This window comes from Anomalospiza imberbis, chromosome 6 (assembly GCF_031753505.1).
Source record: "Anomalospiza imberbis isolate Cuckoo-Finch-1a 21T00152 chromosome 6, ASM3175350v1, whole genome shotgun sequence".
Lineage (NCBI taxonomy): Eukaryota > Metazoa > Chordata > Aves > Passeriformes > Viduidae > Anomalospiza > Anomalospiza imberbis.
This window is the reverse complement of record NC_089686.1, coordinates 45,066,471-45,079,926: the sequence shown is the minus strand read 5'-3', so window position 1 is coordinate 45,079,926 and position 13,456 is coordinate 45,066,471. Positions and strand designations below refer to the sequence as shown.

The 13,456-nt window shown below is 45.8% G+C and overlaps 2 protein-coding genes across 3 annotated transcripts in view; both read left to right on the top strand.

The window, feature by feature from the left end:
* The window catches only part of IRF7 (interferon regulatory factor 7), a 100,833-nt gene that overhangs the window by 70,796 nt on the left and 16,581 nt on the right, over nt 1-13,456 (top strand). The gene's annotated exons all lie outside the window — the stretch shown is intronic.
* Nucleotides 1-13,456, top strand: part of SLC25A22 (solute carrier family 25 member 22) — a 51,243-nt gene that overhangs the window by 29,076 nt on the left and 8,711 nt on the right. For both annotated transcript variants that reach the window (XM_068193837.1, XM_068193838.1), the window contains exons 4-5: nt 2,310-2,365; nt 7,996-8,086. In XM_068193837.1, coding sequence (XP_068049938.1) covers nt 2,310-2,365; nt 7,996-8,086 — 147 coding nt within the window. The remainder of the gene's footprint in view (nt 1-2,309; nt 2,366-7,995; nt 8,087-13,456) is intronic.

Sequence of the window (13,456 nt, the reverse complement as noted above, 5' to 3'; positions counted from 1 at the left end):
ATTAGAAGCAGAGGGGAAATAGGAAGGAAATGCTCTCTCTGCTGATGGCTTTAGTCTCTGTGCCTCCATGCTCTAGCTGGTGACATGAGCTTAGGCTGTGGTGCTTCCCTTGATAGTTCCTGTGCTCTCTGCTCCCTGCACTGTCAGTGTGCCCTGGCTTGTTGGCAGGATGTGGCCACCCATATTGCTTTGCATCCCATTTTGTTGTGTCCTGCTCCTGCTGTAGATTGCTTCACCTCCCTGAGGATCACTTATCCTCATGACCTGGCAGCAGGAGAGTTTGGGCAGGTTGAAGAACTTGTAGGCACCCCTTGGGACTGCATGCCAGGATGTCTCATGCCTGGAAGGGAGCTCGGTAGGAGAGAGGCTTTTAACCTCCAGCAGTAAAGTGCAAATCAGCTCCACAGCCTGGATTTGCTGTGATATGTGGAGCTGTTAAGGAATACATAAGATTTACCCTGTGTATTTGAACTGGCTGCTTCTAAGAACAGGAAGGGCTGAGCTTTCCTACGAAAGTTTCCCCTGTTACAGCGGCTTATTTTTCTGAAAATGCTGTGTGCCCATCAATACTAGATTTCCTGATTACACTAATTACCTGGTGTACACCCAGAAAAGGCAGCAAGTTCCTTTAAAATGTTGACTCTCTTACTGTAAGATAGCATGCCTTACTTCTGCTTGGCTCAAGAGATCTTTGGCATCAGGGGAGCCTTTCGCTTGAAAAAGACAAAGACACTGACTTCTGAGGGATGGAGAGAACTTGGCTTTTGGGCCAGGTATGTTATTGTGGAGGTTTAATTTGAGTATCATTTTAGTTGGCTGTTGGCTCCCTCTTTCCAGGGAGAGAAGAAAGCTGGATGTGGCCTTGGCTGCATCTTGTTCTGCTGCAGCTTGAGGGGCTTTAAGTGACATGCAAGCTCTATCCTGATGCAGCAAGGCTGTGTGAATATGGTGGGGAGCAGCTCTTCTCACTCCTCTCCCTGCTGCAGCTTGTTCAAAGCGACATCACTGGCTCGGGAAAAATGTGTTGCCTCCAGCACTGCAGTGTGAGAACTTGATGGAAGGGATAGGGGAAAGGTGCACTGCGATTTCTGGGGCTTGCAGATGTGTTGGAGGGGCCGCTCAGAAGGAGATAAGTATGTGCAAGTTGCAGGGGCTGGGGCGGAATGTGTGAAAGATGAGATGCCAGAGGATTCAGGGAGTCCTGGCAGAGGGGAAACTCATTGCCATGACTAGTAGCAATGCAGGATGGGCTCTTCACAAATAACTTCAGAACAGTCTTTGCCCAGGTACGGCTATGAAGGGAGCTCTGTATTTCCTTCTCTTCCACCTCAGCACTACTGCAGAACTGAGAAGAAGTTTACTCCTTGTGTTGCCAAATCTCTTAAGAATGTATTCCTGTTTTCATCAGCCACACTTCTCTTATTACTGCTTAAAAGAGCCTTTTATTCCTTAAATTATGTACACATTCATGCATGTGCACCTCTCCATTCCTCTATGGCTAGAGCAAGTACCTGTCTCTTCCCAAAGATCCTAAAGGCAGCATCCCAGCTTCACGCAGCTGTGGTCCAGAGAGGGAAACCCTGCCAGGGAATCTGTGGAGGGTTCCTGAGCCGTGACTTTAGATTGCTAGGTGTGTGTGTCTGTGCTTTCCAAAGCCTTTGAGCCATCCCAGTGCTCTGCAGGGTTTTTCCATTTGTAGTAAATGTGTTTGCAATAAGGAAGGTGACAGTTTTCCCCTTGGAGCACGGCACCCTGCCGCACTGTCCTCCGGCCAAGAGCCTGAGTGCTTGCTGCCTGCTGTGGGACTTGATGTGTTAAAAGTGCTTGCTTTAATCTGTGTGGGAGGCCACAGATGACTGAGTGTTCAGGTCATCTCATGTTTGTGTCAAATTTCACATAGTAAGACAAACAAGTCAGCATGGAGGGTTTAGCTCCCCTCGTTTCCCTTCCAGAGATGGATATAAAAATGCGTACAGAGGGATCTGCTTGTTAGAGCATCTCATGTGCATTTGCTACAGGGGATCCTGGATAAACAGCCCTTCAGTGACACTTCTCCCTTTTGTGTTTCTAGAAAGCAGACAGCATGTGCAGGGTGAGCCAGGGGTTTCAAAGCCCCGATGAATTAGGGGTTGAAATTGGACTCAGGCCTCAACAACGGCACATTCAGAGGCTGACGCAGTTCCCATCTCAGCTGAGGGTTTCGCTGACAGAACATAAATGGAAACCACTCCAAGAAATTTGCTTTGTTTTTCTCTGCACTCACCCACCTTTGAGGTCCTGTGGTTCATCTCCCTCTGTTCTGTTTGCAGGTCTGACTGCCTCATTAAAACAATTCGGTCGGAAGGCTACTTTGGCATGTACAGAGGTAAGTACAGCTGACTCAGGCACAGCACAGCTTTTGCGTTGGAAGCACTGGTGCGTAAGTAGGAGGAAAAGCTCTGTTCTCTGGCATATAAAGCAATAACCTGGCAATATCCTATGAGGTTGAACAGTGCAGCTGTTTCTAAAATAAACTCTTCAATGCAGATGTCTATTCAAATACCTACCACTGAGAACTTGAGTCCTCCTCATGACTGTTTTGGTGTTAAAACTTACCAGTTAGTGAATTTCATCTTTACTAGCGGTTTAAGTGAAGCTGCTGGACTTTGTTTCAGGACTGTATATTATGTTTCCCAAAGTTCTGTGGTTAATGATTGAATTTATGTTAAAACCCTCCACCAGCATGGTCAGGCCTGCTGTCTCAAGCATGCTCAGGTGCCTTATTCAAGCATTAAGACAAGCTGCAATTAAAAAAAAATTAAAATAACATGTCCTCCAAAAAAACTCCCTTGGGATGGTAAGAAAATCAGAGGTTGGTTCAGAGTGGAGCTTCAGCCATTTGGTTGTTGTGTGCTGACTTGCTAGAAATCTCTTGGCTCCTTGGCTCAGGCTATCTATTATAGCAGTGAGTTCCTCAGCTGACATTATACCTTTTATGGTTTAAACACAAAATTCCTGTAAGTTTTTAAAGATTTTGAGGAGAGAAGGCCAGCAGGCCAAATCGTGACTTCCCTTGTAGCAGAGGAAAACATGGAATACCTCCTTGGCTTGCAGCATGCTCCAACTGGCTTCATTGACCCTGAGCTCTGTTTCATTTTGTGTCCTGATAGTCACTTGCCTGCATATGCAGTTTTTATCTGGGGTGCTCAGATAGCATTCTTGGTGGAACTCAGTCCCTGATAAAGCCTGATTAAAATTATGCTTCTATGATTAAGTTGAGTCCTTGTTCTTTGTTTTTTCAAGTGGAAGTCCAGAGATGCTGGCACCTTGCTTTTGGCATGTGTAGTGTCTCTTGCTGTTTCTTCCCTAAGGAAACACAGGCATTGTGGCTGGCCAGCCCAGGAGCAGGCACTGGATGTTCAGGCAGCGTCTCTTGCCCAACTTCCTGGTAGGCGTTTCAGGGGAGTGTGGTGGATGGCAGGGATGGATTGGATGCTTTGCATCAGCTTTCCTGGAAGCAGGCAACAAGACAAATAACCTCAAGGAACCCTGGCAAGCTCCATCTTTGATGCTAGCGGTGACGTGTTCCCCTTTGATTTTTTCCAGAATCTGGCTGCTTCTGTGTTCCTAGCCAGGATTTTGAGCTTGTGTTAACTTTGGCTGTAAATGTGCCCTGGCAGGCTGCTTGGCAAGAGGCAGAAGGAAGAAGCTGCTTGGGGAAACTTACAGGGGAGACTGTAGGACCAAGAGTTTTTGTGAGAATCAGAACTTTTGGGAGAGACAGCATAGTCCTTTAAGGCTTAGAGTGGTAGAAAGGATGTGAATCTCCAGGCCACTTGTCATCCCCAAGCAGAAGGGTGCAGAGGGTTTTGCATACCTCTTACTTTTCCCAGCCTTTCCCAAGTCTGGTCAACTTAGTCCATGTCCCTAACTCTGTTCAAGGTGCTGATAGTTGCTTGAAATTACTTCTGACTATTAAATCGGGACCTGGGTTGGAGAGGCCTTTTTTGAATAGCTCCAGCTCCTTCCACAAAATTATAGATACTTCAGCATGGCCATGATGCCAATGTGAGTACTCCCAAGAGCAGCAGTCCTGGTCTGTGTGCCTCACTTCTGTAAGCTGACATGAGCAGCCCTTCTCTCTCTCTCAGGGAGAGGGTTGGTGGGTAAAATACATCCAAGGTCCATGAAGATTGTGTGAGTACTTTTCTGGAAAGAAGGTGAAAAGATGTCTGAGCCTTGCTGACAGAGAAAGATGGAAATCAGGTGGTGGGATTGGTTCCTGTTCCCTCCAGCTGTCCTAGTTCCCCAGCAGAATTTGTTGAATGACTCACAAGCTCTTATTTGAAGGCTTTAAGCTGAAATTGGGAGGATTACATGTTAATGTGCTAAAGTAGCAGCTGCTGCTCCCCATGGAGGAGTCACAAGCATGTCACTTGTCCCTGCAGATCCTTTGGCCTCTGTCAGAGGAGAGAAGGAGTTTGTTTGGGCACAGCCATTCCTGCTGTGTGACTTCAGGGCTTCTTCACGTGTGAAGCAGATCTCCTCAGTGCAGACAGGAGAGTGGCTTGTGTTTGTAGGATGCTTTTCTGCAAAACGCCTCTTAAGATATTTGTGTGGGCAAACAGCCTTTGCTTTGTATGAGTAGTCCATAGCAAACTGTGATGTATAAGGCAATCCCAACATTTCTCTCAACTTCTTCCCCAAAAGTTACAGGGATTTTTGGATTTGTTTGGGACAGGAAGAAGAGGAGTCCCTCGTGTTTTTTCCCATAACATCTGTATAGCAGCAGTGCCTCAATGCTGGATGGTGCTGTCTAGCCCTGACTGTGCCCAGTGAGGTGATGGTGTGCAGCCTTAAAACATGATGCCAAGTGAATGAATCCATAGTGCCTGAGGGCTCCTGGTCCTCATGGGCATCAGTGATAGGGGACCTTGGAGAGATGCTCTCTCAGCTTCCTAATGCAATCCAGACAGAAGCCACCTAAAGATCCCAGCACATGTTCTGAGTGATCCCAGTGCTGTTTGCAGGCCAAGCTTTAACCAAGCTGGCAGGAGCCAAAGGCCCAGATCAGGCTGAGGAAGTTCCCTTTGCTGTTGGTGACGTTTGGAGGGTAGCTGCACTTCAGCTGCAGTAGTGTAGCAGCCTTCCCTGGCCTCTGCTAATAATACCTCCCAGTGCTGCACTGGGGATGACTCAATCTCCCTGTTGTGTAGGTTGCTGGTGGTGTATAAAGACTTCTGTGAGAAATGTGTTTTAATAAAAAAACAGGGCTTGGTGAGAAGAGGGCGCCTACAAGTTTAGTTGACAAACAGCTAGTTTTGCCCTGGTTGATTTTGTTTTTTGTAGTGCTTCCTTACTTATTTTCAAAAAGCTTTGTTTTTTAATGATTCCTGTTTATTTTTCCATTCTGTTTGTTTGCCTTTGCTTGTGGTATATGTAGCATTGCCTGTAGGCCAAAGTTGGCTTTAGTTAGGGAAGTACCCATTGGTGTGGGCAGAGTTGAGGAGATTCTACAAAAAGAAGATGCTGTGGAAAGCATACAGCCAGCAGCTGGAGTATCTAATTTCGCCTCCTCCAGTAAATTGAAGCTGTTACGGATTATTCAGGACAGGGATTATCCATTCTCTGCTAAGCAGCTTTACTGAAAATATCAAAGATGCAGGAGAAAACTCAGGTTCATTAACTTTTTTCCTGTATGTTGTGTGTTTTTACCCTCTGTTTTATTTGCAATTGAAGAGAAACTTTGTGAAATCCTCTTGGTTCCTGAAGGAGGTCAGAGCATGGAAGTGTACTTCTTGTGTACCTGTCTTGCTTGATAGTTTGGAGTTTGTTTGCTTTCTTTCAGTGACCCCTTTGCACTAGTGTTAAGAGTAGTAGGTTTATGCTTTTTTCCTTTCTCTTGTTTTTCCAAGGAAAGGGTTATTCATGCTGTGTCAGTGTACAGGTGTTATGCTTCACAGCCATTGGGAGCGTCGTTGAAGTTGTCGGCAACTTGACATTTGAGGAAACACTTTGTAGGTAGCCACTTCCACTTAAAATTAGGCTGTGTGGATTTGCTTTGTAGATCCTGATATGATTGGCATTAAAAGGTGGATGTGGAGCATGAAGGTCATTTCTGTGTGGCTTCTCTTTGTGTGCAGGAGCCATGGCAGAGAGGACATGATGTGTAGGAAGAATATCAAACTGAGGCAGTACAATCACTGATGCCCTTAAAAGTTTGCAAAGAACCAGAAGTGTGAGAGGCCTGCCCTGCTCCCTGCTAGTTGGTTTGTGTACTGTGAAAGATGATGGCATTTGTTGGATGTCATGGCCAGTGTGGAATGAAGCATTGCTTTGGCTTGCTCTATGAGGCTGCGCTACTCTGTATTTCCTGCAAAATCTGAACATGGGAGTTGAAAGGGGGGGAAGATGTGTTGGGCTGCCCATGCAGCAAAAGCTGTCTTTTCTTGCTGCAATTTTCTGAATGGCAGAGGTGTGTCTTCTGTGCAGAGGATGTGGAGCTAAGGATTCCTGTGTCCCATTCCCTCTTGCAGTGGTCCCAGAAGTCCCACTGTGACTTTGCTTCCTAATCTGAGGAAAGTCTCCCTAAACCTATGTCTTTCAATTTTTGAAGGGAGGAGAGTCCATCCCGAGGAATAAAGGATTGAGCTGACTTTCTCTAGGTGTGTTTAGCCCTTATAGCTCCTATCAGCTTGGATTCAAAGTCCTGAAAATGAACCCCACCAGGTCTTTGGAGCCTAGTGGGGGTACAGGCTTCTCTGGCTGCTTTGCTTTGGAATATGAATCTTTGGGATAAATTGTTTAAATCTCAAAGACAAACATGAATGCCTGTATTTGTGTTTGTTCTTACAAAGGTGTTCTAGGCTATTAACTAGTCTCAAGTGTAGCTTCTTTAGAGGGCTTGGAGCTCAGTACATTTCAGTGCAGGTAGGGAGAGCTTGAGGCTATCCACTGGAGGACTTTTTGAGCCTTGGGATTTAAATGGAGGAGAATGTTCTGGAGTGTTAATCCAATGGTGCAAACCCCCTTTGCTGGGAAGGGACTGGCCTTTCCCTCACCCCACTTCCCCTAGGGCAGCTTGAAAGCTGCTCCCAGCCACTGTGTTGCACTAATGTTGCACTAATACTGGTGTTCAGGCCCACAGCAGCCAGCTGGGCCATGCAAGCCTTTCATTGTGACAGGCACAATACAGGGATTTGCTGTTTGTTGCTCCTGACAAAAGAGCACTCCAGAGGCTGGGGGATGCAGGGCGCCAAGGCTTGTTTACACCCCAGGTCCCCCAGCAAGCCTTGCCATGGAGCTCAGAGGGGAATTTCTGTGTGCTGCAGTTTGTGGTGGGCAAAAAGGCACTTCAGTGGTGGCTGTTCTGGGGGTGACACCCAGTGGTGACACACAGGGGAAGCCACTTTGCTCTAAGGGCTGGTCTAGAGATGATTCTGTGCAGATGAGCCAGGTGACTTCAGCCAGACTCCAGGTTTTTCAATGGCTCTGCCGTTTCTGAGCTGCTTAGAATTCAAGCTGCTCAGGTGTTTTTTGGCAAGGAAGCAGGGAAGGGATCCACTGAGAAGGCGGGGCAGGGGGTCTTTTGCTTCTCAGTATCACAAAATATTTGTGAAGAAGTTGGGATTGGTTGTTAAACCATCTTGTACTCTTTTTCTGAAGGTTTGATCTACATCCTTCTGAATTCATAGGAGTGCATCCTTGGATGAGAGACAAGGATGCATGTATACATGGTGGGAGGTAGTAGTGAAGCTGAAGAAATTTCAAAATACATATGGCAAATGGAGTAGAAACACATCTGGGGATGTTTTCACAAACTCAAGGTGCTGGGAAGCAGAAACACTTGTTAACTTTCAGTGATGCTTTGTTTTTCTAAATCCCTTTGTTGTACTGGGAGCTCTCCTGCTTCTATCTGTGGTTTTGTGCAGAAGTTACAACACATTCCTGAAAGATCCAGTTAACAATTCCATGATTCTCATTATCCAATGGCCTTTTTCTCTTTTCCTTGCCCAGGGGCTGCAGTGAACCTTACTCTAGTGACACCAGAAAAGGCTATCAAATTGGCAGCCAATGACTTCTTCCGGCATCACCTCTCCAAAGACGGGTAAGTAGGGAACTGACCTTCTGCAGTCAACTTAAAAGACACCGACTCTTGCCACACGTCTGGTGAGACATCAGGAAAAGGTGGAATGGGATAGTGCAATGACTGAAATATGAGTTGACCTTGAACAGCTCAGCTGGTGATTACGTTCAGGCTAAGGATGCAATGTCTAAAATGGGAAGTGTGAAACACTCCACTAGATGACTGCTCTTTATTCAAGCTTCTAAAAATAGTCCCAGATTTAAGCCAAGGTTAGCAGATCCAGAATGTGTAGTCTAAGTATTCAAGAGGAACCCAATGTCACTGATCATTGCTCAAACAGCTGCTGGGAGGACTCTTGTCCTCAGCATCCTATTGGATCCTCTTATGCTCCTTCTGGCCCAAAAAGGTATCAAGTCAAGTTCTGTAGATCCCAAACTTAGCACCCCTCTTCTCTTTTTGGCCCTTGAAAATAGTTTTGGAGAGGTGGTAAATCTGAATTGACTAAGGGCACTTGCAACAGCTGACCTTCACATAAATGCTGAAGAAATAAAATTACCTGTTCAGCTTGCAAGTGGAGTTTAGTTCATGTGAATTAAATGTGAGTAAAAGGCCTAAGCTGGAGCAGTTGAGAGGAGCTGGATCATGAATATTTAATGCTGCTTTCACCAAGATGTTTTCCAAATTGCATGGGAAATAGTTGTGTCTCCCATCAGAGAGAGGCCTTTCCCCAGAGGCAGACAAGGGCATTATCTCCAGTCCTCAGTGACAGTAGCTAAAATGACAGCCTGCTTGGGATAGATCCCAGCAATTCCCATCAACAGTTATGGGGTGGGGCCTCAGTGAAAATGCAAAGCACCAGCACAATTACTGGGCTTAACAACTTCCCAAAACATATCACGTCAGTCTTGGCTGCTGCAGATCAGTATCTGAGCAACTTCAGTGGACTGACACAGATTGAGAATCCTTTTTTTTTCCTGTACCTTTTTTTTTCTTTTGTTCTGGAGTCTTTAAAGTAGCAGCTAACATATGTCCGTGTGACTCATCAGCTCACAGCTCTTCGTGATTTTCTGATTCAAGTCTTTGAATAGTGTCTCTTCTGTGCTCTGTTCAGACAGTGGGAGGTAATGATGTCCTCTACCAAGTGATGTGTCTCATCCCTGCAGCAGACAGCCCAGCACACCTTGGTGTACTGCAGTAAACAGCAGCACAGCTCTTTGCCACCACTTACAAAGGGGATACTTAGTAGCTTGTACAGGCCCAACAGGGTGCCAAGCTGCCACACCTTTTACTAAAGGAACAGTTCTAGACAGTTCAGACTAGCATTGCAACATATTTGGCATTCTGGGAGAGCAATCACTGCTGTGATGTTTCTGCATTAAAAGGGGACATGCCTGTCAGTCGATGTCCTGCACCATGAGAGGTAAAGGCTTCTTCAGAGGATAAGTGTGTGTGTCTGCCTCAGTGCTGAGTCGAGCTTTGAACATGTCTTTGGGTAAGTGGGATGCAGATGTTTCCACGAGCAGCTGAGGTTTTCACTCAGACCTCTTCAGTTTGAGTTTTGGGTCACTGGCTGGTGCACACATGACAAAGGTGATATGCTGCACGTAATTCAGAATAAAGGAGCTAGAGAATTTTTCCAAGAGCAAGACACCCTGTTCTCCTACATCTTACATACTGATGGGTCTGGCACTACAGTGACCTAGAGCAGAAGCGTACTACCCAGGTAGTGGGAAGTCTTTGTGTCTCAACACAGAGCATTTTAGTACCTTTAGAGAAAAGAGATGTTGGGCCACAGTTAGGTGACAAGAGCTAGTAAGCATGTGGAGTCAGAGTTACTTATCTCATTTAACCACCATGGGGAGCTTGGATGAGTGAAATCTGGTCAGCTGTGCTCTTGAGGGTAGCCAGTGTGAGCTGGACAGAGAGGCAGAGCCTTGATACTACTGTGGTAGATGATCCGAGGTATTTCTACCTAGAAATGTCACCCCAAAATATGATGGGAAGAAAAATGCCTTACAGGTTTGCTGTGGCTGGTATAGGCTATGAATGTGGGATCTGGCAGTTTTCTCCCTTGGCATGCTTCTGTCCCATCTTCCCCAGTTGCCTTCATAAGATGGGGTAGGATTAGCAGTGCTGGAATTTAAAGGCCTCTCCTACCCAGGACCCAACAGGGTGCATACGTGCTAGCACATCACAAGACTGGGCCACCTATTTCACAATTCCAGCCAAAGCCTAGTTATGGACAACAAAATAGCTTGGGGTTAGAAAGGTGAAGCCTGGAGCTGCCTGGCACATGAATGTGGTTTCATTTCTTGATATGTAATTGCATGAGTCAAGGTGTTATGTTGGGCAAGGCACAGTGGGGGGCTTAGGATCAATGTAAGGGTGGATCAGCAAGGTTTGGTCCAACTCCATCAAAGTCCTTTTTGCACAAGCCAGTCTGTCTGCAGTGTATATTCATATATGCTGTGCCCTTAGGTCAGTATCCCAAAGGATGCTCTGACTCAAAGCTGCAGAAGTCTTCTAGACCTGTTTACGTTGAATGCCTTTGTGCTAAACATCTAGCACTTCTCTTGCTTGAAATATATTGCATGAGTTGGTAATCCTTTTCTTATAAAATATGCATGTTCTACCAGTATTTGCTGATTAAAATATGTGGTATTAAAATAGACCTCAATGTGCAAGAGGAGGAAGCATGTGTGGACCAGAGAGAGTGTGGCAAATCCAGCGTGACTCAAAGTAGCCTCAAGTTAAACAACAGCTTTCAGTGTGCATCAATGTATTTATTTTTATCCTTTGAAAAACTTAGTGTTAAAATTGCTTTTAAATTGCTAGGATAAAAAAAGTGGCATAAAGCCTGTTTTTGAAAGGCCAGACTGAAAACAGCACCTGCAGTGTAGGAAGCTCCTGACTGCGCATTGCTGGAAGAGTATTTTAGGGATGTTATCACTACAGGTTTGTGCTAGACTCCCTTTTCCCTGACTCTGCTCTTGGACACTCCTGGGGGTAGAGCATTGGGGCAGCAGGTCCTCACAAGGGATCTCATGCTCTTGTTGGTGCAGCTCTCTCCCTGGGTGTGCAGGTATGTGTTCCTGCAGCCCTCTCCACACTGAGACTAACTCAGAGAGGCACTCATGCCCATACCATGCTTTTCCCCTCCTTTTGGTGCAGGCAGCATGTGTGCTTACAGGCTAGGGGAGGTAATTTCTGCTTCTTTGCCAGTTTCTATTTTGATGTCAAGGCCATTGTGACAGCCTACAGCTACAGCGTTTTTTTTTTTTTCTCAAGAAACAAAACTGAGTTGGTCCTTCCAAGCTGTCCTGGTCATTTAGGAATGAGGGAGGCCTGAGTTAGTTGTGTGTGTGCTGAAAACATGCTTGCTATGCCATGGAGGAAAGGAGAGAGACCAAGATACTGAAAAACCTGAAGGGCACCCCATGACCATGATTGACAAAGGTGATAAGGTGTGATGACTTTGACCTAAGAGTCCCAGGAGATTTTGACCTCTGCAATTCCCAGAAGAAGAAGGTGGCCCAAAGAAGAGTCTCCAGGCAGGTCTTTGTTCCTCTGTCATTCTGTGGGGAAGAGTTTTCACTAGGCTGGGGAAGGCAGAATGTGGAGAGAGGGGAAATCCCAGGTCCTCAGGCTGCTGGAAACAGATGGGATTTTTTTAAACTCTGGCTTTTTGAAGCTGCATATGTTGCGAGACTCAGTCTCATGGCTGCTGTTAAAATAGGAGTGGCTTCATTGTCCAGAACAGAGGACATGAGGAGGCTAAGTGAAGACCAGGGCTAAGTGAAGTGCTTGACTATGAAGCACTTGGGTGTGAGGCTGAGAAGGCAACTTAGATTGATAGTACACCAGCATTTAAAGTACGTCATTGATTATTGGGTGCTCAGTGTGCAAGGTCTCTCTGATTGATTTAAATATTACCTGCTTTTTATATCCTCTTTGAATCTAGATGTTAAACACTTTAAAAAATCAGTTCCTTTAAAGTGTCTTACAAAGTTTCGTGTTTATTTCCCAAAGTGTGGAGTGCCAGATAGCTGTTTTGTTGGGCATGTGTTTGCCAGGTTTTGTTCATTTTTCAGGTTCTTGGTTAAATGTTCTGCCTTGGCTGCAGTAAAAAGTGTCTCTTGCCTTCTTACATAAGCAATTTGCTGCTCATAAAAACTTTCCAGTGTCCCTGGATGAGTTTCCTGCTGCTCTTCTCCAAGGTGTTATTCCCTTGCTTATCCTGTCCTCTTTAATCTTGACCTTTATTTTGTTTGCTGCTCTGAAGCAAAGGCTGGCAATCTGCTGTCTTAGCAGCTTGGATTCCTAGGAAGACCAGCATGACTGATTTAATTCTGCTTCTGCTGATGCTAGCAAATTTTCTTCCATTCTGCTTCCTCCTGTCTTGTGTCCTTTGCACAGGGAAGAGAAATAGCCAACTGGTAATCCTGGGACAAGCAAGGTATTTTTCCTTCAGTCTTATGCAGATGTGGAGACTGGAGCTTGTTGTCCATTGCCTTCCCAGCTGATATATCTCACTAGGGCTCTTTCCTTCATCTGCTCTTCTTCCAGGCTCTCCTAAAATACTTGGACCATCTCTTCTGTGGCATGAGTTTAAGTATCAATTGCATGGCTTCGATGATCCTTGAGCTGCAGAACACTCTTAGGCTGTAAAGTGAGGCTCTCAAATTAGGAAGGAGTGATGCTGCTAGTCCTGGTGTTGAGCTGCTGTATCACCCTGCACACACTGTGCTTGGTCTTTCTTTGGCACTTGTGTGCCCAGGCAGCCTCTCCTGCAGTTATCCACTGGATACTCAGACACTTCTTTAATGTAGGCAGCCCTCATCCAACTCACTGAGACTTGGAAGTGGAGAAATCTCTCCCTTCCCCTTGAGAAGAGGACAGGAGCTGATAATGTCACTGTGCCAATTCAGGAACAGCTGTCTGGGGAGAGCTCTTTTATTTAGCACACAGAGGCCAGGCAGTTGCAGTGGGTTGAAGCTGTTGATACCAAAGGTCAGCGGAAAAGTAAATGCACTTTCAACTGTTAATCTGGAGTGAGATAGAGATGTGCTGTTTAATCACAGAATGCACCCATGGGAGGAGCATTGTCCTTGTCATCATTCCAGGCCCATGTCTTGGGATGAAACGTGGGTTGTGTCTGTGTTCAGCATGCTCAAGTCGTGTTACCCTGTCCATTGTTCACTTCCACAAATGTTCACATTGGAACAAAATACTTGGGATTTCTGCCAGGGCAAACCTGATGCAGGTACAGAGTTAGCCTCCTCTTGACTTAGTCCAAACATGCAACACAGAACTCCTGTACATACCTGGAATAATGACTTCCAGATCAACATTTATTCTGGCAGTGTTACTTTGAGATGTATCTGTTCCACA